The sequence below is a fragment of the Zalophus californianus genome, chromosome 3 (assembly GCF_009762305.2).
Source record: "Zalophus californianus isolate mZalCal1 chromosome 3, mZalCal1.pri.v2, whole genome shotgun sequence".
Classification (NCBI taxonomy): domain Eukaryota; kingdom Metazoa; phylum Chordata; class Mammalia; order Carnivora; family Otariidae; genus Zalophus; species Zalophus californianus.
Window position 1 is genome coordinate 51,726,604 of NC_045597.1, and position 24,430 is coordinate 51,751,033.

At 38.6% G+C, this 24,430-nt stretch overlaps 2 protein-coding genes across 9 annotated transcripts in view; both read right to left on the reverse strand.

Moving 5' to 3' along the window:
• Window positions 1-8,034, reverse strand: part of SUGT1 (SGT1 homolog, MIS12 kinetochore complex assembly cochaperone) — a 40,349-nt gene extending 32,315 nt beyond the window's left edge. The window contains exons 1-2 of the mRNA XM_027591220.2: window positions 6,645-8,034; window positions 6,498-6,555 (exon numbers count right to left, since the gene is read on the reverse strand). Of these exons, the coding sequence (XP_027447021.1) occupies window positions 6,498-6,555; window positions 6,645-6,682 (96 nt within the window). The 5' untranslated portion in view covers window positions 6,683-8,034. The remainder of the gene's footprint in view (window positions 1-6,497; window positions 6,556-6,644) is intronic.
• Window positions 8,035-16,855: 8,821 nt separating this feature from the next.
• ELF1 (E74 like ETS transcription factor 1) overlaps window positions 16,856-24,430 on the reverse strand; it is a 105,445-nt gene continuing 97,870 nt past the window's right edge. For all 8 annotated transcript variants that reach the window (XM_035726526.1, XM_035726524.1, XM_035726519.1 and 5 more), the window contains one exon: window positions 16,856-18,897. In XM_035726526.1, coding sequence (XP_035582419.1) covers window positions 18,294-18,897 — 604 coding nt within the window. In that variant the 3' untranslated portion in view covers window positions 16,856-18,293. The remainder of the gene's footprint in view (window positions 18,898-24,430) is intronic.

Genomic DNA, 24,430 nt, shown 5'->3' on the forward strand with positions numbered 1-24,430 from the left:
AAGAATAAATGTAGGCAAATAGGAATGCTTTGATTCTCTACCTAGTGCTCACACATCCTAGGGATTTGGTAGTTTTCTTAAAAGGTAAAATTACTTCAGGGGCGCCTGGGTGGGTGACTCAGATGGTTAAGCATCTGCCTTCGGCCCAGGGTCCCAGAAGTAAGCCCCACACAGGGCTCCCTGCTAGGCGGGATGCCTGCTTCTCCCTCTCCCTCTACTGTTCCTCCTGCTTGTGCTCTCTTGCTCTAATAAATAAATAAAATCTTAAAAAAAAAAAAGTAAAATTACTTCAATAACAACACGTCACTGATTTTGCTCTTAGTAGCGTGATTCCCCAAAATCAAATTATACTATACTTGGTAATCATTTACCTAAAATGCAACATACCTAAAATCCAAACCACTTTTTACCTTCTTCACCTCTATCATCCTGATCCAAGCAATAATGAAAATCAGATCTTGTTTTTGTCAATAGGCATAAAACTCTCCAACTTCTTTGCAGCTGATGTCTTTTCAGCTGACTCCAAGCAAAAGCCCAAGTTCTACCAGTGACCTTCAAGGCCCTCCCTGATACAACCCTCTGCTAACTCTCTGACCTCATTTCTTACTACTCTTCCTTTTGTTCCTCTACTCTAGCCACAATGGCCTCCTTGCTGTTCTTCAAACACCTGAGGACTCTGCACCTGCTGCTCCCTCTCACCAGAAAGCTCTTCCCCAGATGTGCTCAGAAGATCCATCCCATCGCCTTACAGTTAGTGACACAGGACTGTCAAATCCGGGTCTGACTCCAAATCTGCTTTTTGAACACCAAACCACACTGCCTCTTGGTAACCTCTCTTTAATCCAAGTTATCTTTCACACACCAATGACATTTGTATTAATGTTTCCTAACACTCTGAAATTCCTAAGCTAAATGATACCATCTTGTACTTAAACTTTCAACAATTGTGAAAACCTCTCATAGCTTCTTACCTGTCTACTCAAATACATCTTCCAACCAAATTTCTAGCCTCTCCTCAGCAAGAAAACAGGTATATTATGGGTCAAAAAGCCACTATAAATTATACTAGGATCTGGTTCATCAATTTATAAGTATTTTTAAACATATATTATGTAACAAAGACCTGCCAGACACTGGGGGTACAAAGATAAATAAAATGGAATCAAGTAAAAACTGATTTTCAAACAACCAACTTACAAATGACCTTTAAAAACACAAACCAACTGTTTAAGGAGAACCACTTATGTCATTCAGTTAAATAAACTAAGCAATTCACTTATTAGGCTATTATTTTGAAAAGTTACCAAAAAACAGAACACAAACTGAACACTATGACACACAAATATAAGTCATAAAACACAATAACCAGCTTATTTTGAATAAACAATTTACAGTATAATAAAACCAGAAAAAGTGAAATTAAAACAATGCTTTGGGTTGTATTAACATCATCAGACTTGTGGCATGTTTTGAGAGTTCTATGGTTTCTGTGACAACAGTTGCTTGATGCTAGAGCAAAGGGACTAAAGAGAGGTATCACAAAGGCAAGGACTTCAGTGCCAACATTTGAATGAAAGGGGCAAAAGGCCATTATTTAATGCAGACTCACATAAAATGAGTTAGTTTATAGTCAAGCAACTTACAGTTCTCAAAAGTAAAGAAACTCAATGAACTATGAACTATAATTACACTGAAATCTTTACCAAGATAATGGTGAAGGAAGTACCTTGATAATCTAAAACTGGGAAAAACTCCTTTTTAAGGCATTAAAATTGTTTAAAACTTAGATCTTAGAAAATGAATTTCCAAATCTTTAAAGTTTTTGGTTTTTTAAAAATGCTAGTCAACAAGTTAACTTGTTAAGGTTAAAAGCAAAAGCAAACTGCTCAGACTGATCTAATTGCTGAAGGCATGTAGCTCTGGGTATCTCAATTTGATTCCACTTCCCATTTTCTTCTAGCCACAGCTAATTCCCAATCACAGATGATAAACAAGAGTACCAACCCTTCTCCCTTCCTAAACTACCTAGCACTGCTAAAGCTTGTTTGGAGCGCAGCTATCGTATACCCTTTACCACATAACCATGCAGAACAGGTAACACTGCATTTATGCTAACTCTCTCTGTTCTCAATGCTCTGAACAAAGCTATCAATGGTCAGCTACTTCAAAGTCAGCTATCAAACCCTTCATTATATAATACATCCCTAGATCTACCCCCTCCTCTAGAGGAAGACCTGATGCCTTGAACCCAGAGACTTGTCACTTCTCAACTATAAAACCCTGAGCAAGTGAATCTCTTTGGTCTCAGCTTCCTTGTGAGTAAAATGCAAATACCTACCTCAGTTGTTATTAAGAATTATGGTAGGAGTCATTTCACATAACACATCTGAGTGCCTACCACATCACAGGCACTACACGGAGAATGTGGTAAAAAAGACACACAAAACCCCTGCCACCTTGTCAGCTTACAACGGGGCTCAATTTAGATAGGGTGGTCCAAGAAAGTAAGTTTCTCTGAGGTGACATGTCAGCTGAAATCTCAAATGATGAGCATCTCCAAGTAAAATGAGATAGTACAAGAGAGTACGTTTTAATCAAAAGGAATTGCAAGTCCATAGGCCCTCCACAAGGACTGAGCTTGATACATTTCAAGTGACATTAAAAAAAAAAAAAAAAAAAGTGCTGGGGCACCTGGGTGGCTTAGTTGGTTAGGCCTCTCCTTCAGCTCATGGGGTCCTGGGATCAAGTCCCGGATCAGACTCTGCTCAGCAGGCAGTCTGCTTCTCCCTCTGCCCCTCACCCTGCTTGTGCTCACACGCACACTCTCTGTCTCAAATAAATAAATAAAATCTTAAAAAAAAAAAAAAAGTGTGGCTAGAACCTAGAGAGCAAAGAAGCTACAAGATGCCTACCCTCAAGGGCCCCATCCTGTACCTTACATTACTTATCTTCATTATAGCCCTTTCAAATAGGTCCTACTCAGTCTCACTTCACAGATAGGAAATCTGATCCCGAGTGACATCAGGAATTTTCCTGAGGTTACAGAGTTATTATGAAAAGACGATTTGGACCCAAGCACTCTGATTCCAAAGCCTGAAGGTTTTTTGTTTTTTTTTTTTTAAGTGAACTCTACCCTCAACATGGGGTTCAAACTCACAAGCCCAAGATCAAGAGTTTCACGTTCTACCGAATGAGCCAGCCAGGTACCCCCACAGCCTATATGCTCTTAACCACTATTCATACTGGGCCTCAAAAAATTCTCGTAATTCACACGTCTTTTCTACCTAGTGAAATGAGACATCCTCTGTAAAGTTTTTCTGACTACCCTGGTTAGCCTCTACTCTGCTGTGTTCTTAGTGTACTTCATATACCACTCCATTAGAATATTTACCTTATATTTTAATAATCTGTTGACTTGTCTGTCTCTCCACTAGACTGCAAACTTCCTCAATGCAGTCTTTTCATCTTTAGATCCCTGGCTCTCAGTACAAAATTCACCACTAATATGTACTATTATATGCTGAATGAATGAAAAATGTGCATCAGCTTGATACAAACATTTCCCCTTTAATCCTAACTGGATGGTCTTATATAAAAATGTAACATTTTAAGTGATGTATCATCAAGTGTCCTGAATTTCAAAATGACTAGTTGACTCTTGAACGATGACATGTGTTAGGGGCACAGACCCTCCCTGTCAAAAATCCAATCCAAGTGTAATTTTTGACTCCCCAGAAACTTAACAGCCTTCTATTGACCGGAAGCCTTACCAATAACATAAACAGTCAACTAACATATATTTTGTATGCTATAGGTATTATATACTATATTCTTACAATAAAGCTATAGAAAATTAGGAAGTCGTAAGAAAAACACATTTACAGTACTGCACATATTAGAAGATAACCATATGTAAGTGGGCCAATGCAGTTCAAACCCAGGTTGTTCAAGGGTCAACCGTGAGGTCACCTCAAGCTTTAAAAAGAACACTTTCTCAGGGAGCCTGGGTGGCCCAGTCAGTTAAGTATCTAACTCTTGATTTTGGCTCAGATCATGATCCTGGGGGTCGTGGGATCTAGACCCACATCAGGCTCCGTGCTGAGCATGGAGCCTGCTTAAGATTCTCCCTCTCCCCTCCACTCTCTCTGTTTCTCTCAAATAAATAAATAATTAAAAATTAAAAAACACTTTCTCTTAACACAGCTGGTTCTTATCATGATTACCCCCACTTCCAGTTTCTGATTCAAGCAGGTGGTGGGTCCTGAAAATTTGCATTTCTAACAAGTTCTCAGGCGATGCTGCTGTAGTTGGTCTCAGGATGATACTTTTGAGAATTAGTTTTCTGGAAAGAGTCTGGAAACTTGTGTCCTGAGGGTCCCATTCTGCCTCTAATTGGCTATATACATCTCTATGACAGATCATTTTGATTTCTTTGGGTCTCAGTTTTCTTCTGTAAAATGGAAGGGTAAGTACTACACCATATGAGCAGTAAGGGCTTCGAATAATCTCAGATGGAGTCCAAAAATTTGCATTTCTAATTAGTTCCCAGGTGGTGCTGATGCTGCTGGTTCAAAAGCCACACTTTAAGAATCAAGGTATTAAAGCTAACCACATGCCTATTCTATGCAATTTCATTCTTAGGTATGTACACCCCCCAAAAAAGGAGTGTATGTGTTCACCAAAATACACATACAAAAAAATTTACAGTGGCTTTATTCATACTAGCTAATAACTGGAGATGAGCCAAAGTCCATTGTTAGAATTGTGCTCTATTTTTATACAATGAAATACTATATATCAATGAAAAAAATACCACTTCACACAACATGGACATATCTCAGATGAGAGTACCAAACTCAACTGGGTAACTAGTGCATTATTCTGTTTATAGGAAGTACAAGAACAAGCAAAACTGATGCTGACAGAGATATGAATGGGAGTTACCTGGAGGGTAAGCGGAATTATTGGCTGAGAAGCAGCATGAGGGAACTGTGAGGATGAAAGTGTTCTCTATCTTGATCTGGGGGCTATACATATATAAAACTACAACTTCAGTAGTTGCAGACTTAAGATTTATAATATAGCATACATCAAAAAAAATTTTTTTTTAAAAGGGATGGAAAGTGACAACAAAATTCATTAATTTCCTTTAAAAGCAACTCATATAAACTGGATTTCCGCAAGTGGCACTGGGGCTAAGAGGACCATAACAAATGTAGATTCTGAAATTAATAGCTGTCTAGATGACATAATGAATTGTGAAGAAAGATGCTCAGTGCCTCCTGTAACACTATTCTAATACAAATCCCAGAAGCCTCATTAGGAAACATCATAGTACAACTGACCAACCATTTTATTTGAGGGCCTTCATACCTAGATCCAAAAAAACAAACTCCAACTTAAAAAGCCCTATAGGACCTAGCCCCTGGTTTCCTTCCCACCTCCTCATCACTTATTCCTCCGTCATCCCACTCTAGTTAAATGGGCCTTTTTGCTGCTCCCTTTACAAGCCAACCTCATTCCTACCTCAGGATCTTTGCAATGGCTCTTTTCCTGCCTGGAATGCTCTTTCCCCAGAGCTCACTCCCTCAGGTCTCTGCTCAAGTATCATCCCTTCAGAGAGACTCTACTACCCACGTGGCAAATTTCTTTTAAGGTCCTAGCTAGCAAAAAACTTCTCTTGCCTCAAATCGCTAACCTCACCTATGTCAGATTGTAACAACCCAACAGGATTTGGTTTCCTTCTTCCCTCTTGCTTCAAAGCAAAAAACCCCTGCTTAAATTTTGCAACCAGCTGCATCATGTATCCTTAGCTTGGGCTCTCTTTATTATTTTAAATTATTTAACTCTTGCTCTTTTGACTTTTCTTTCTGGCTTTATAGTCTTTCACTTCACACAAAGTGCCTTGTAAGTCAGTTAAATACATAAACAAGACTTTAATCCATAGCAATAAGTGTCTTGCATAAAGCAACTGCAAATAAATTGTTTTGATAAATAAATGAGTGAATAATGAACAGTAAGAGGACTTCTGGAGATATTCAGAGACATACGGGAAAAGGTTTTTGTTCCAGTAGTCTGCACTTAGCACATCTGTTATGTAAGAATGGCAAAAACCGAATTAACAAACATCAAGCCTAGCTTTCACTTTTTCTTCTTGTCACACATGCTATTAAAAAAAAAAAAAAAAAAACAATTCCTTCCGGGCCAACTATGAATATTAACTACACCCCCCAGAAATAGAGAAAGTATTTTCCCAAGGAACTAAGAGGATGCAGTAACGGTCTAGAAGTGGGAGGGGGCAAGAACAAGGGTTTAGAGTAACTGGACCACTGTGGAACCAAGGAGAGACGGAAGCCGTCAGTATTAGGGCTGATACAGCATAAAAACAGCAACCCCGGTCCCAAGAAGGTAGAGCTGGGAAGAGGCGGGTCCGCCGGGACCCGTCGTGGCCGCGTTCCCCCAAGAAAAGTGGAGGAAGCTGAGACTGGTTCTCTCACCTCTAACGCCGCCTGGGGGTCCTCCTCGATCAGAGCATCTGAGAAGCTCCGGAAAAACCTGCCAGGGAAAACGACATGCTCACTAACCAAGTGGGGGGTAGGTGCGAGGGGGAGATAAAAATAAATAGCAAGAATGAAAACACGCACTTCTGGACTGTTGCAGGTCCTGCTGCAGCTGCCGCCATCCCTAAATATCGCTCTTGCTGTTAGAGCTGCTACCTCCGAGGTTATGAGCTACGCCGCCGCCGCCCAAGGGGGAAACTTCTGGAGAAGCACCAACCGAGCTTCCGTCCTAAGTAGCCAACGAGCAGCCACGCAGCGTGTCGCGGGGCGGGGGAGGGGAGACGAAAAGCGTGCGCAGGGCCGGCTGGGACCGTGGAGGACTGAGTCTCCCGGCCGGCCCCAGTCCCGTGACCGGCGTTCTCAGTCCCCGCCCCTCGCAGCCATGGTTACGGAGGCGTCGGCTATTCACGCTTGCCTTGTCTTCCACTACGCCTCCGCACTCCAATAGAGCCTTCAGAGGTAGTAGTGCCAAAGTACTTTTGTAGCATACTGTTATTCCACAGGAACATGGGGCGTTTGGGAGAGTGTGGACGTCTATTAATAACAAGGCACGTCGGGCTCTATTTTCATCACCGTTCACCACAGCTCTCATTATGGCTACCGGAGGCGGCCAAGCCTTTCGAGACCCGTGACGTCATTCGCCGATACGTGTTCTTTTCCGGGAGCATAGTTCCGGCTTGCGCGTAGATCCCGTGATCTATGCGCCGGGAATCCTAACGGACAAGGACTCGCCCGAAATCATTCTGCCTTTGCAGATGCTAGATTGCAGGAAGCCGTTTGGTTCCCATGCGGTTGTACTAGTCCGTTACCCACAACTCCGCAGCCCCAGGCTTTTTTCGTATTTGGCTTCTCCGATTGAGAAGAAAAGCTGTCACATCCGAAGGCACCGAAGGGAGGAAGGTGGCCTGAGGTGGTGTCAGTACTGTTTTACTTTTCCAACGCAGTCGGTCCTATTCTCCCTCGCCGCACTTTGACATATGAAGATCAGATAGAAGCTTCCAGCAGGTTCCATGGAGGAGGGAGTGGGAGTTTCACAGTCAGTAGAGATTAACAAGTAAATGGACTTGAGTGTCTACTACATCCAAAATCTAAACTAACTGGGATTCAGAGATGTTAATATGCCCTCCAGAAATTTAAACTAATTGCTTTGCATGCTGAAGTGAAAGGGGAATGACCCTATGTAAGGTGTAAGGGCGGATTCCTCAAAGGTGTGATACCTGAGCCTCAGCTTCAAAAGCTAAATTAGTGGATGAAGGAAATGAAAAACACAATTTGGATAGTCTAAGACGTGTATTAGAAAAACAACAATGTGAGTTCTAAAATTGGTGGAGCCAGAATTCAAGTTAGACGCTCACTGGAGAGGTAGGTGAAGTGCCAGGTCATAAAGGGCTAGCCTGTGGTCTTCGGAGAAGCTTGGTTGTGATTCTCGTACCGGTGCTAGCCCATTACAGAATTTCTAATTTAAAAAGGCAGTCACGGGGCACCTGGGTGGCTCAGTTGGTTAAGCGACTGCCTTCGGCTCGGGTCATGATCCTGGAGTCCCGGGATCAAGTCCCACGTCGGGCTCCCTGCTCGGCGGCGAGTCTGCTTCTCCGTCTGACCCTCTTCCCTCTCGTGCTCTCTATCTCTCATTCTCTCTCGCTCAAATAAATAAATAAAATCTTTAAAAAAAAAAGAAAAAAAATAAAAAGGCAGTCACAGTCAAATTTGCATTTTTGAAAGTATGTTATTGTGTCTGTGCTATGGAACAATGATTAAAGGGAAAAGAACAGTTTTTGGGAGACTGTTGGGAGAGTGTTACAAGCCAAAGTGACTTAAGTATGTCAGTGATTGCAGGGATGGACAGAAAGTTAAGAACAGAAATATTTGAGGTAAAACTCGCTGGGTTTGCTGATCTTTCATGTTCAGTGCTTTTTGTGTCCTATTAATAAAGCTTCATCAACTCCAAGGCCATGAAGATGTTCTGTGTTTTCTTCTAGATGTTTTATTAATTTAACTTTGACATCTAGGTCTAGGATTTATCTCAATTTTTTGTGAAAGCTATCAAGGTTCATTTCCTCCCATATGGATATCCAGTTGACCCAGACCTATTTACTTAAAAGATTATCGTTTGTCATTTCCCCCATTAAATTTTTCTGGCACCTTTGTTGTAAAGTGGATGACCATATATAGGTGGGCCTGTTTCCAGGTTCTCATTCCATTGGTCTGTTTGTCTTACCTTATACCAGTACCACACTGTCATAATTAATGTAGCTTTATAATAAGTCTTGAAGTCCTAGAACTTTTCAAGGTTGCCTTAGCTATTCTAAGTCCTTTGTAATTTCCATTATTTTAGACATCTTATAAAATTTATTTCCATTTATAAATGTTAGAATAAGCCTGTCAATTTAAAAAAAAAAAAAAACCCTGCTGGAATTTTATTTGGACTCGCATTGGCTCTATGGATCTGTTTGGGGAAAACTGGCATCTTAATATTGAGTTCTCCAACCCATAAATATCATTCATACACCTTCCATTTATTTAAATGGTCTTTAATTTCCTTCAGCAGTGTTTTGTAAATTGCAGTGTAGTGGTTTCACGTATCTTTCATTAGACTTATACTTGGGTATTTGGCTTTTTAGTACTATTTTAAATAACATTTAAAAAAGTCTTATATTCTACTTTGTTGCTGATATATAGAAACTATTGATGTCTACATATTGACCTCATATTCAGCTTTCTTACCAAGTTCTCTTATTATTTCTAATACCTTGTAGTTTCTTTTAGAATTTCTATGATTACAATTTTGTCATCTGTTAATAAAGATGGTTTAATGTTCTGTGCAATGATTACACCTTTTATTTCTTTATCTTGGTCTTTTTCTGGCTAGTATGTCTCATTTAGTGTTGACTAGAATAGTGATGATGGGCTTCTTAGCTATAACATCAGAGGGGAGAGCATTCACTAGCAAATGCTTTTTCTGCCTTTATTGAAATGTTCATATCTATTCTTTCTTTAATATGTTAAGTCAGTTACTTTGATCTTCAAACGTTATTTAAATGGCCAATATACATATGAAAAGAAGTTCTACATCAATAGCTATACTAAAATCATGCTTCAGTCCTCAACACTCACCAGAATTGTTTAAAAGGAATTCCAATACCAAGGCTTGGCAAAGTGGAGCACCTATAACTTGTGTATATTGCTAGTAGGAGTATAAACTGGTGTAATTACCTTAGAAAACTTTCTAAGATTTTTTTTAAGTAATCTCTACAGCTGAGGTGGGGCTTGAACTTACAACCCGAAGATCAAGAGTCGCATGCTTCACTGACTGAGCCAGCCAGGCACCCCTGGAAAATTTTTTGACCCTATCTACTAAAACTAGTCCCATATATACCCTATTACCCAATAATTCTACCACTGGGCATATCCCCAAGAGAAAAGAGTACTTATGTTTGTGTGCAAGAATATTGATTACAGCATTATTCACAGTAGGAAAAACTGGAAATGTCCTTTGATAGGAGAAAAAAACTATAGAGCAATTAAGAATGAACTACCAATACACACGACAATATGTATGTACCTCACATACATAATGTTGAGTTAAGCCAGACAGGGTACATCCTGATCGATTCCATTTATATGAAGATAAAAACTATTTTGAGGGATACCAGAAAGGGATCTAGTTGGGAAGATCTGTGAGGGAAACTTCTTGGATGCAGGAAGTGTCACACATCTTGATTTAGGTGGCAGTTACATCAATATATTCAGATGCAAAATTTTATTGAGTTATACACAAGATTTGTGCCTTTCATGCCTCAATAAATAGGAAAGATTTAAAACAAAATCAACAGAATTCGAAATTTATGACATTTACAATAGCATCAAAAATATTAAATACTAAAAAATAAATCTGACAATGTGCAAAAAGTATATATTGAGAATTATGAAACTTTGCTGAGAGAAATTAAAGAACACTTAAACAAATGGAGAGGCATCTATGGAGACTCATTGTTAAAATGTCGGTTCTTCCAAAGTTGATCTATAGATTCAACATGATCCCAATCAAAACCCCAAAGGCTTTTTCTGTTTCAGAAGTTGACATACTGAGTCTGCAAATTCAAATGGAAATGCAAAGTTAGAATAGTCAAATCAACTTTGAAAAATAAATGTGGAGAGCTAACACTACCTGATTTCAGCACATCAACCTTGTGTACTGGCACAAAGATAGACAAATTAATAGAACAGAATAGAGTCCATAAATACACCTGTACATACATAGACAACTAATTTTCAACAAAGGTCCAAAGGTAATTCAGGGTAGATAGTTGATAGTTGGGGTGCCTGGGTGGCTCAGTCCATTAAGGGTCTGCCTTGGGCTTAGGTCATAATCCTGGGGTCCTGGATTGGAGCCCAGCATCAGCCTCCCTGTGCACTGGGGAGTCTGCTGCTCCCTCTCCCTCTGCCCCTCCCTCCACTCATGCTTGCGTATGCGTGTGCTCTCTCTCTAATAAATAACTAAACCTTAAAAAAAAATTAATTCAAAATGGATCATGGACCTAAATGTAAAACTTAGAAGTTTAAAATTTCTAGGGATGCCTCGGTGGCTCAGTCGGTTGAGCGCCCAGCTCTTGGTTTCTGCTTGGGTCATGGATCTTGGGGTTGTGAACGCAAGCCCTGTGCCAGGCTCTGCACTCAGCGGGGAGTCTGCTTGTGATTCTCTCCCTCTTCCTCTGCCCCTGCCCCCACTCACGTGTGCACTCTCTCTCTAAAATCTAAAAACAACAACAACAACTTTAAAACTCTAGAAGGAAGAAAATCTTAGTGACCTTCAATTAGGCAAAGATTTCTTAGATGTGACACTAAAAGCATGTTCCTTAAGGGGAAATTGATAAATTGGACTTTACCAAAATTAAAAGGTTTCTGCACTTTAAAAATAGTTGGGAATCATACAGCTGATAAAGAGCTTGCATCCAGAATATATAAAGAGTTCTCAAAACCCAGTAATAAAAAAACAACAGAATTTTTAACAGGCAAAAAAAAATTTTTTTTTAAGATTTTATTTATTCATTTGAGACACAGAGATACAGAGAGAGAAAGCATGAGCAGGGAGAGAGGCAGAGGGAGAAGCAGGCTCCCCGCTGAGCCAGGAGCCCGATGTGGGGCTCGATCCCATGACCCTGGGATCATAACTGAGCCGAAGGCAGACGCTTAACCATCTGAGCCACCCAGGCACCCCACAGGCAAAACATTTTAACAATCATTTCATCAAAGAAGATATGTGGATGTCACATAAACACATCAAAAGATGTTCAGAATCAGTGTCCTTAGAGAGATGTAAATTAAACCGCAATGAGATACCACAACACATTAAAATGGCTAAAATGTTAGGGGTGCCTGGGTGGCTCAGTTGGTTAAGGGTCTGCTTTTGGCTGAGGTTATGATCCCAGGTTCCTGGGATCAAGCCCCACGTCGGGCTCCCTGCTCAGCGGGGAGTCAGCTTCTCTCTCTCCCCGTGCCCCTCTACCCCACTTGTGCTCACTTGCTCTCTTGTTCACTCTCTCTCAAATACAATCTTTTTTTAAAAAATGGCTAAAATGTTAGGATAAAGAGCAACTGAAAAACTCATACTCTGCTGGTGGGAATGTAAAATGGCACAACCGTCATATGACCCAGACAGACCACTCCTAGGTATTTACCAAAGAGATAAGAAAATGCATATCCATATAAAAATTTGTTCAGGCGTATTCATAGCAGCTTTTTAAAAAAAAATATTTTATTTATTTATTTATTTGACGGAGAGAGACACAGCGAGAGAGGGAACACAAGCAGGGGGCATGGGAGAGGGAGAAGCAGAAGCAGGCTTCCTGAGGAGCAGGGAGCCAGATGTGGGGCTTGATCCCAGGACCCTGGGATCATGACCTGAGCCGAAGGCAGCCGCTTAACTGACTGAGCCACCCAGGTGCCCCATAGCAGCTTTAATGGTAATAGCTGAAAATAGAAACAACCCAAATGTCCATCCACAGATGAGTGGATAAACAAGCTGTAGTATATCTATGCAATGAAATATAAGTAATAAAAGGAATGATAAACTGGGGTGCCTGGGTGGCACACTTGGTTGAGCATCTGACTCTTGGTTTCAGCTCAGGTCATGATCTCAGGATCCTGAGATTAAGCCCCACGTCAGGCTCTGCACTCAGCATGGAGTCTGCTTGAGATTCTTTCTCCCTCTCCCTCCACCCCTCCCACTCAGATTCTCTCTCTAAAATAAATCTTAAAAAAAAAAAGAATGATAAATTGATGCACACCACAACATGGATAAATTGAAAAATAATTACACTAAGTAAAAGAAGCCAGACAAAAAATAGTATATACTCTATGATTCCATTTATAAAAATCCTAGAAAATGCAAACTAATATAATCTATAGTGACAGAAGGCAGATCAGTGGTCAACTAGGGGGTGGAATAGGCCAAGAGCGAGGAGCAACAGCAAGAAGGGAGTAGTTACAAAGAGGCACAAGGTAACTTTTAGGGTAATGTTCACCGAACCTGGGAAGGTTCACCATTTGATTACTGTGATGATGAGTTTATGCTCTTTAAACATGTGCAGTTTATTGTATGTGAATTACAGCTCCATAAAGCTATTTTTAAGGCAAGTTTAGCTCCACAGATAAGATTTGAGTCATCAGCATATAGATGGTAGTTAGCAACATGAGAAAACTAGTGTGAAAACGGGCAAGGAGAGAATGTAGTTAGGTATTTAGTAAATATCTAGTATGTACAGTGTATAGATATTACACTAGGACCTGAGAGTACTAAAATGACTACAAGTTTGGCTCTTACATAGTGTTGCAATCACACCTATCAGCCAGCAATTATCGTTCTGTTGCACGTGCCCAAATGGGAGAAATTAAAAGGCTCTATGACAGCAGTGGGAAGCTTCTATGAGCTCAGAGAAAGCTCTCAGGAAGTAATGTCTAAGCTGAGGTTCAAAGAACAGGTAGAAGTTAGCCAAATAGAATGAGATAAACTGGGGGCACCTGGCTGGCTCAGTCGGAAGAGCATGTGACTCTTGATCTCGGGATCATGAATTTGAGCCCCACGTTGGGTGTAGAGATTACTTAAAATATTTTTTTAAAAAAAGAATGAGATAAACTATGCAAAACAGAGTGACAGCAAATGCAGGGGTTTTGTTTTTTCCTAACTACATCCCCTTCACCCACCCAATCACCAAATTGTGTAAATTCAAGCTCCACAAAATCTGGATTTTCCCGCACAGAAGACATAGGTCATTCTTTTAGGCAGCTCAGAATCTCAGCCCCCTTATGTTTGGGGGATTCCCTGAGTCTTAATGCCCACTGAGGCAGCCACCTCTATAGAAGCTGAAAATGTCAAACTAGTTGAGAAGCTCAACTTTTGCTTTCTCAACATCCCTTGGAGTTCAAGTCCTGGCTGGACACTTGACCTAGGCTCTGTCAGTCACAAAAATTGGTAGCTAGCTGACAACAATGAATCAAGGAAGTACCTTGGTTAATTCTCTCTAGAGGCAGTAGCACTCCTATCAATATCCAATTCCTAAGGCAGTAGAGACAGTAATACAAAGCTTGGTCTTCGGTACTTGACAACAGTGGCTACAATTTCCCTGCTAGACTAGTTGTGCAGTTTGTTCCTAGCTATATGACTCAGACGGATCTCGATTCTCTAGTCCTTGTGTCTATTCTATGAGCTAAGCAGTATTCTTCTAATAGAACTTCTTTTATGCTAAGAACCAGAATTCATTTCTGTTGCTAATGACCAAGAACTCCAACTGACAGACAGTTTGGTATTTGGAAGTGGAATGATCCCCAACTGACCCTGGTATGTGTAACTGGCCAACTATGTCTTAAGAGACAGGATGGAAGGCACTGAGGACACAACTCTTCTAGACGGGAATATGGTGACCCTGGGACAGGGCATCAAACTTACACCATCAAGAAATGTATTCTAAAGCTGGGGAACCCTGGAAAAAAATCTGTTTCTGAGCGCTCATACTAGATGTGGCTGAGGAGGACAAGAAACCAGGGAGCACAGCTGATCTGAAAAAGAGGTCTGCACATCATCCCAAACATCCTAGTCATGAAACTGGATCAAGTAACTGGATGAGACTTTGGCTGATCTCTCTTTCGGAAAGAAGTTTTATGTAGGCATGAGCACTAAGTGTATGTAAAGGAAGGAGGATGTGTATAGGTGATAGTAAACTGCATCATTCCTCCCTTATTTCTTGCTATGGAGCCCTAATTTTGTTTGGCTGTCCATGCCCCTAACACACAACTAAGCCATTTATGGTAAGCCTACTTCCTCGGCCAGCAGTTGGTTTAGGAAGGGGTATATGACCAATCTAGCCAATAAGCTCTGAAGAGATGGCTGCTCAGGGTATTCTGGGAAAGGTCTTCTTACTGATAAACAGAAACAAAGAAGGAACTTGCAACTACGGCAGAAGCCATTCTAGAAAGTAACCAAAATCCTGAGGATGGGAAAGCAGAGAGGGAAGAAATCTGGTCGCTATCACCCCTGAGTTCCGGAATTAACTAACCTGGAAACCTAACTCCAGACTTCTTGTTTTGTACTATTTAATAATTATGAGTTGGGCTTTTTTGTTTGTTTCATGCAACTGAAAGTATCCCAATCCTTACTGACAGTTACGATTTGGAGAGTAAAATTTGAAGATAAGGCTGGTGGGACCAAGAAGGGGTAAGACAATGCAGGACATCAACTCTGAGGACAGTAAGGAAGGGCTCAACACTGAAGGGTTTGACATAATTAAACTGGCACTCCTGTTGCACTGGGGAGACAGACTGGGGGGCACAAGATGAGGACAATGAAAAGAACAGAGATCAGGGTGCCGGGGTGATTCAGTCGTTAAGCGTCTGCCTTCAGCTCAGGTCATGATCCCAGGGTCCTGGGATCGAGTCCCCTATCAGGCTCCCTGCTCAGTGGGAAGCCTGCTTCTCCCTCTCCCACTCCCCCTGCATGTGTTCCCTCTCTAGCTCTGTGTCCCTGTCAAATAAATAAATAAAATCTTAAAAAAAAAAAAAGAAAGAAAAGAAAGGAAAAGAAAAGAACAGTGATCACTGGATAAAACGTGGGGAACTCCAACCTTTGCAAAAGCCTCTGGAGCAATACTAAGAAATTATTATAAAGGCCGGAGGAGAATAGGAACAAGCTGGGCACAAAAGTGAAAGCAAGAGAAAATTTAAGAGTGAGTTATAAAAGGTTAAATACTAGAAAGGTCAAGGAAGATAAGGATAGAAATTTGGCAATATGAAAATTAATTACTAGTTAGTTGGTTACCTTTGCAACAGTAATTTCAGGGTAATAGTGAGAGCAAATGCAATACTACAGAGGGTTAAAGAATGAATGGAAAATGAGGAAAGCGTCAGGTTTTTAGGTTAAGGACAGTGACAGTAACATCACAGATCCTTCCTTAACAAATACACGTTGAATCAATGACTTGATGTACAAGGTCAGGTACCGAATGAGCACTATGCTCCTGTTCAGGAGTTCAGAACAATCAGATTATGTTAGGGGATGCATGGCTAGAGAGAGTTCTGGAGGAGAAAGAACTTTTCCATGACCCCGTTCGCTGAGCCTAAAAATCAAACTGAGAGAGACAGATTAAAGGGGGAAAGCGTATTTATTTTAATATGTCTTACATGACATGGGAGATTTCATATGAAAATAAAGACTCAAAGAAATACTTAAGCCTAAGTGTTTTTATACTAGGTTTGATAGAATGGAAAGTCATGAAAAATGACAGGAAAAAAGGGTATGAGTGAAGGGTAGCGAACGGGGAAATTTAGCAAGGCCTATTCATTCAGATTCTTCTCTGCTTCCCTCTGACTTCAGAGATAGAAATGCTCCTTCTAAAATCATGTTTTGGAAGAGTATTAACTGACATGAGAAAATTAAGTGTACAGGGGTATTGCACTAAGATTTTAATTTTCTTCTATTTTTCTGTTTCCATGTTTTCCAAGTTTAACAATTAACAGATCTATTTTCTAATCAGAAACCTTGGTTTTTAAAGTATGTTGAATATCATTGCTGAGAAAATGTTATGGTTTTCTAATTTTCAGAGCTTATGGTGATCCATTGTGTGCCATCTGGAAGCCACCGTTTGGCACAGACACAAGGAAAAATGAGAGGATGACAAGTCTGCAAGTATAAGCTGACCAGTGGAGCTTGTTATACGAACATTTAGTAACATTGTAAATACTAGCAACACTTTCTGTGTATTTGTTCTTAAGAGACATTTGCTTGAAAACACAAACATTAAGGATTTTTACATGATTTATTTAATAATAAACCAATTAAAGATACAAAAACGTTTAGAGGATTCCAAAATTTAAATTTTTGTTTAAATACAAATTCACTCTATAATATGAAAACATATAACATCAGACCTCTAAACAATGATTTTTTTCATCTACAAAAATTTCTCCTTTGCTGTACTAGAAAATTTGCAGAAAACAATTTTTCTTGTGAAATTAAATGTACATTATTTACAGTTGAAAAAGTAATCTAAAAGCTATTTCATTTCAGAGACTTAGATATATATGTATATTATCTTTGTATGCAACCCCCCCACTCCCAATAAAAAATGATCCAAAATATAAAGCAATTATGCTTTTATAGAAACTGACTACTCAGCCAGATTAGCCCAAGGCTTGGTTGCTTTCTGGGCCCTTAAGAAAGAGCTTTGACTCTTTCAGAATGGCAGTATATCGTTTAGCACTCGGCAACGTAAGTTTACTAATGGACCACGGTGCACAGTGGCCTGCAGAGTTAATGAACAAAGTATTTAGGAAGAATTTAGATTCATAGCAGATCTTACAGGTAACAGAAGAATGAATTTTGTAGGGCCACTTACTTTTCTGTAATATGTTAGCCTATATTTACATTAAGAAATATGTGATAATGTTTTAGTTGCTTTAACTTTAAAATATAGGAGCTAGAAACTTCAAATTTAGAACCAGAAAGCAAACTGGAGATCATCAAGTCTAATCCAATGCACCCCCCCTTCCTTTTTTGAGAGAACTGAGGCCCAAAAAGATCCAGTGGCTTTGCCCAGTTATACAACCAAGTCAACAGGAGAGCCACTCGTAGGCTGATGCTTTTGTACTCTCCTGCTTCTGAAGTAAGGTTCAGCCGTATCATGGACATTTTCCCATTTTTCATGTTATTTTTATGTACATATTCATAGTTCCTTATGCAGTGCAACCAACTAAAGTCAATCTAAGTGAAATCATAATTTTAACAAAGTAGAAATTAGGTGTCTTGCATTTGAAAGAGTCAAGACTTTCACTTACACAAATGGAATGAAAATAGTTCCTACATAAATTTCCTGTTGCTTTATACTGACGTACTGTATTTACAAAAGAATCAGAAAAGCTAATACCATGTAAAATTAAAAAAGAAACGTTAAAAATGCTTATGATATAGCAACTGAAAAAAAAATCAGAAAAGAAGGTCTTCATAGTATAAAATGCCTGTTCCTTCACAACTGAATTCTGAAACATTTGAAGAACAAAGAGAAGCACTTGGGTTCCCTCCCTCATCCAACAAAGTCAACATTAACTCTAAATTAATATTTTTAACAATTAACTACAAAATTAGGAACATTTGTAGAATTTCTCTGAGAATCAATCAGATAGTCTGCAGACAACTGACAATGTTCAATTAAAAAACAATCATCCATAATTCCTTTGGTATATTAATTAAAAAGAGTTGGGTTCCAGCAATTCATTTTGTTTCATAGCTACCTGAGAGACAAATCCGTTGGAATTGGATACCACCATCACATAAGGCTGAGGCTGTGGCTCAGTTTTCTCACTGTCTTCTTTCCAATTATCTTCAGCTTCCTTTTTCACCGCTTCCTGCGTAAGAGTTTTTGTTTCTTGAGCTTTGATAACCGAAGTGATGACAGTGCCAGGTGGGTGAGCAACGAGTTGTGAACTTCGAGGAGAAAAGGTCACCACTGGGGTCGTAGCACTGAAGGACGGAGATGAAGCCACGGTGACCGTGCCATTGCCGATGGACTGCACGTTGCTGGTAAGGACCTGCTGCACATGTGCAGGGCTCAGGACAATGGAAGGAGGGGAGCCCGGCTTCTGGGACTGCAGCATGACGTTTTCTTTCAGTACTGTCATGGGCTGTGATGACGGAATGGCTTGTAAAATAAATTTCTGAGACCCCGCACCTGAAGATGGATCCGTGCTGGCTATCACTGTTGTGATTGGCACAGTCTGGAGTGTTACTGTATGCAAATGCTGATTCCCAGGGGACACAACCACTGGAACTTGGGCAGGAGCCTGTATAGTCCTATTGAGATGATGAAAATAACAGAAAATCAGCATATTCTAGAATTATTTGAAACTTTAACATTTGACAAGTCGTTTTGACAAAATAGAGGAGTCATACATTTGAAATGCTGCTTTCCCATATCTTTGACACAGCAAGAACATCATACCAGACCCTGTCTTATAGGGAATGCCTGAAACAAAACTCTCAAGCCATTAACTCTGATACTACCTGATAGGGCAAAGAAAATCTGTGCAAAGTGCCACATAAAATGCATATAGGGAAGCAATTTGGTTTGGAAGGAGGATATCAAAATGCTTGGCAAAGAAGTTATGTATGAGCTGCTTGAAAGAAAATTGGGAATTTTAAAACAAATGTATTGGATTCATTCTCATTATTTTTAATACTTGAGGGACAATGCTCATCCACAATTACCAAACTTCATAGGATTGTAATTGTTTTCAACCTCTTTTTCTATATATAGAAGAAAAATTCTCAATTAACTAAAATAAAAAAACACCTCAGTCTTAAATGTATATGTGACAGAACTATCAGAAGAAATTTTTTGTTTTTTTTTAGAAGAAATTTAATAGTTCACAGTTCATATCATATTACATAAAACAAGTCACAAATAACTTTAATTCATGATGATTCTTTAGGCTGGCAGAGAGAGCAAAAAATAAGGGCAAGCTTTGGCAAAAATAAATAGAAGCATGTTTTAGCAGTTTTCTCAGCTCAAATAATCTTCACAAATTTTAGCCATAAAGCTACAATTTAACATAAAATCTTTTAATGTAAACCCAGTTTATGTAAGGTTGTTAATCCCAGTTATTGAAGAGATACATAAATGATATCGTGAGTTGATCCAATTTTAAAAGTTCACTGCTGTGAAAATTACAGTTATGGCCATTGTTAATATAAAACAAATGCAGCTGAAAAAACTCAGCATCTGGATCTCAACTGTGTTTCCTCTGAATTCTGTAAAGCTATTTTACAAAAAAAAAATAAATGATTGCTACTTCAAATGATTAACAGCTAGATTGGCCCCCATAATCTGAATATTAATCATTGCACATAGATTATTATAGGCAAATTTTAGTAAGTTACAGTTATGTGGCCTGTCACATATGTGAGAAGTGAAACTCGGGAGAAAACAAATGGGCTAGGTGGAAATATGAAAGAAAATTCAGTGCAACTTAAGAGAAACTCAAAGCAAGTGGAAAGACACAGGATGACCAGAGCCTACCCACTATGATAGGATTCTGATTTCCAAGTTCAGATTCCAACCAAGTTGTCACTGTGAGGATCAGTCTAGAGCAGGATATTAGCAGCTCTTTTGAAGGACAGAGCTAGAAAAGAGTATGAGTTGGGTAATGAAGATTTTTAATACGTGGGCAGGGGATAACTAGAAATAAAGGCCAGATTTACCGATACTATTGGTCAAGCAAGGAAGAGTTGGAAGAACACAGAATAACTTTGGGAGTCAGGCAGCTTTTCCAAAATATACTGTGCCTCCTTTCTCCCCTCTGCCGACCTGAATCAGGATATCTTGGGTGGAATCTGAGGCTGGGTAAGGTACCTGACCCTGCAGCCAGAGATCATTTCTTAAATAAAGGGCTTCCCATGACAAGAGTTCACGTACATGTATATACAGATAAAACAGTACACATGGTATATAGTAAGCACACAGATTCTATCTAGGAACATGTACAGTCTTGCCACCCGGTAAGTACTATTACCCCCATTTTATACATAAAAAATTAATGCACAAAGAGGGTGAAGAGCTAGCATAAGGTGACCAGTTAGATAAGAAAAGAGGTCACATGACTGCAAGGCCTCTGCTTAAACATTACAACACACTGCCACTTCTTCAGTCCTAAATAACTTCAGCTAAAGATGAATATTATCTATTAGATTTTTAAACTGTGGGCAATTACCAACCTTTAATACACACTTCCACCTTCCTCTTTTCCTCCCCCCCCAGGTGTGGCACAAGCAATAATGTACTTGGAAATTTTCCATATTGCTAATCAGGGCCACCACTAGACTTTCAATGCTTTTGTTCAAACCAGAAAAAGACCTCCTTTTCTCAAAACACTTGACTGCCATCTGCCAGAAAATACATACACTCATCTATAATATCTACAGTGTAAATATACTGGCATATTTGAACATATTCTAAAATAATTTTTGTTAATAAAAAATTCAGAGATTAAAGGTAAAATATTATGCAGCCTTTTCCCAACCACAGAAATTTTAAATTATTTTTAGTTAATGATTGAAAAGTCAGTTGTGTCTGGTGATATTATATTATATAACAAAGGTTATAGTATAGTTAACTACTTCATAAAAAATTCCTAAGCTGCTTGTAACCAGTGGTATAATACTGGAAATTTAAAATACCTCAAACTTTCTGAGACTAAAAAAGATATACACTCTAACATTTAGTTTTTACTGCATATCTACTCAGATGTCAAGAATGTCATTTAACTGTTACAATCACCTGTAAAGTATTATCTTTATTTTACAGATGAGGAAACAGACTCAGAATAGTTAATTAATCCAATTCAATGTTATATCTAATAATTGACAAGGTCAGATGGCTGGAAAGTTAAGCATACATTCTTCCTACTCCATTACTTTGCTTTTAAGATAACATTATATATTTTTAGAGGCTAATTTACTCAAAAGACCCTAAGACAAACTATTAGTGCTTGAATAAATATTGTACAGAAAGAAGTTACGCTAGGTAGGTATATGGACTTGCAAGTCTACCAAGGGACAATTTTAGGAAAAAAAATTGACCAGAGGCTTACTTTTGTTATAGTTGTTTCTTTAAATAACATGAAGCCAGAGTCAAAATCAAAATTTGTAAAAATTGAGCACATATACCATAAATCAATTAAGAAAAGCTTAATAGATTTCCACATAGATACATGCAATTATGTGAGAATAAAAGACAGGAGCAAAGGAAAAATTGAAAAAAGAAAAAACATGTTGCTACTTCATTGTAAAATAACTGGTAATTCATGAGAGTTAAGTGAATCAGCAGGCAGGCCGGCAAATCATTAAGCTCACTGCTTTGGACTAAACTGCTTGCATTAAAACACTGTCTCCACCACTTACTAGATATGACCAGGCTCCTTGGCCTCTCCTTGCCTTGGTTTCCTCATCTGTAAAATAGGAATAATATTACCTATATCTCATTGATCAGTGAGGATATTAGACATTAATATATGGAAAAGTGTATGAAATACAGAGAGTGCTTTGAAAAAAAGTGTCAGTTCTTATTACATTAATTTAATAATCTAATTTTAAGTCATATATATTCCATCTTAGCTACAGAAAAAAAATCTTTAAATGGTCTTTGATTTTATTAATAAGTAGTTATGAAATTAAGAAAAATATAGCCAAAGTACTGTTATTTTTCTTAGGAGTGATAATACAGTTACTTAGGGTAATCTCTCTATTCTTAAGAGCTGTATGTTGAAATGTTTAGGAGTAGTATGTCATAAGGATGTCAACTTACTTGACAAATAGCCAAACAGAAAAAAGGGTATAAATAAATATAGAGTGAAAACAAATAAGGCAAAACATTATCAACTGTGAATCCAGGAGGATGTAAATAGGTGTTCATTGTACTATTTCAATCTGTTGATATTTTGAAAATTTTCATAATGAAAAGTTAGGGTAATTATAAAAAAATACAAAAAAATAAATTGCTAAGCAAGTAATTAATGAAAAATGATTCTAATAATACATTAAAATTTCAGAGTAGTATGTATAATTTGCTTGAAATTTATTTAACACTTTTTTCTTTCTTTCTATATAATGGAAGGGAATACCAGTAAAACCCGAGTCATTATATTCAGCAGCTGTTAGTCTTCAAAGAGTATTATTATTCATTAACTTTGGCCTTTCCACATCTAATAATTTCAGGGAATAAAATGCATTCCATAAAAGGTTTAAATGCTTTAAAATAAGTAAGATTTTTGGGAGATACAAATAAAAGGTACAGCCGAAAGAGAGAAGAATTTTTTTAAAAGCCAAAGGAATGATGAAGAATGTGTGTATATACATACACATAAAATGATTTTTTGAAGTTTTGAAAAGTTAAATTTTGTTATTTTCATTATATAAGCAGTCCACTTAGAGAACTCACTGCTCTGACAGGAGATACAGAATGAATATATAAACTACTTCAAAATAAGTTCTATAAATCTGAAGGGATGCTATGTGCCAGACACTAGGTTGAAGTGGTAGGAGAAGGACAATGAATAAAATGTGGCTCCTACAGATTTAAACACATAGGAGGAGATGAGCACAAAAGTCAACCGCAACACCTGGCTCATTGACTAGACTGCAGTGCACCCAAGCAGTAAGCCTGAGCTAGAAGGCAACGAAGGAATCATGAGCAGAGTGAGGGCTGGTGCGGAAGCTCCAGAAATTTGACTGCTCTCTGTGTGCAACATAGATCTAACAAAAGCTAACGTAGCAAAGCTGCTACCAGGAGTCTTACATAGGTTGGGACTGGAGAGAAAAAATAATAGAGGCAAGCAGGCAGGGAGTCCACAGAATAATCCAGAATAATCAGGGACCTTGGAAATGAAAATTCTGAAAAGTACACCAAAAGACAGTTTGCAAATCAGGGATAGGGAGTGTATTATAGTGTTTTAATATCTGGCACTGAGTATCATTCAGAAGTTGACATTCAGAGTAATACTGCATCCAATACAGTATCACAATTTAATACCTTTCAGAGCTAGAGGTATGTGGGGTTTTTTATGGGGGGGTATTTGTTTTTATCCTCAAGGTATAAAAAGCAAACTGAGTACAGATGCTAAAAAATAACTGAATCACTCCAAGAAGGGGTTCCTAGTGATTAGCTGTGGCCATGTACTGTTTCCTATCAACACAAATACACACAATAATAAGATGACAAAGAGTCTAGAAACCAAGGAGAGGAATCACATCCAACGAGATACTCAGTCATCACACATAACCAATAATTGACCCAGAGGAAAATAAAATATTAAAAGACAAATAGATAAATAAGTACTCCTTTAATAACAGTTAAAGATTTATCATTCCTAATTAAAATGGGGAAAATGTAATCTTTATACTCATTGCAAGTGAGTATAAAAAATTTTCATGATTCAAATCAATTTTCATGATTCCAAAAGTTCATATGGGCCACATAAGGAAGACTGGAACTTCTAACTGCCTTGATTCTGGGTAATGTTTCTTACTTCGAGATCAACTCAACAAAAATCCAGCATTTATATCCTGGAATATACGAACGTTAAGACTGAAGTCACCTAATGAAAGTAATCAAAGAATCATTTTTATTGAATTTGGAAGGGTTCCTAGATCTTATTATAATTCATATTCTGGAAACTCATGATAGTAGAAAAAGAAAAAAAAATACTGCAAACGCCCATCTAATTTTCTGCCTTCCTCCTTTTCCTCCATTCTGTATCAGCGAGAACAGTCCCAAATTCTGCAAAAGACCAGTCTAAAGCTGATAAGATTTCTTTGGTCAATTTGTTGTTTC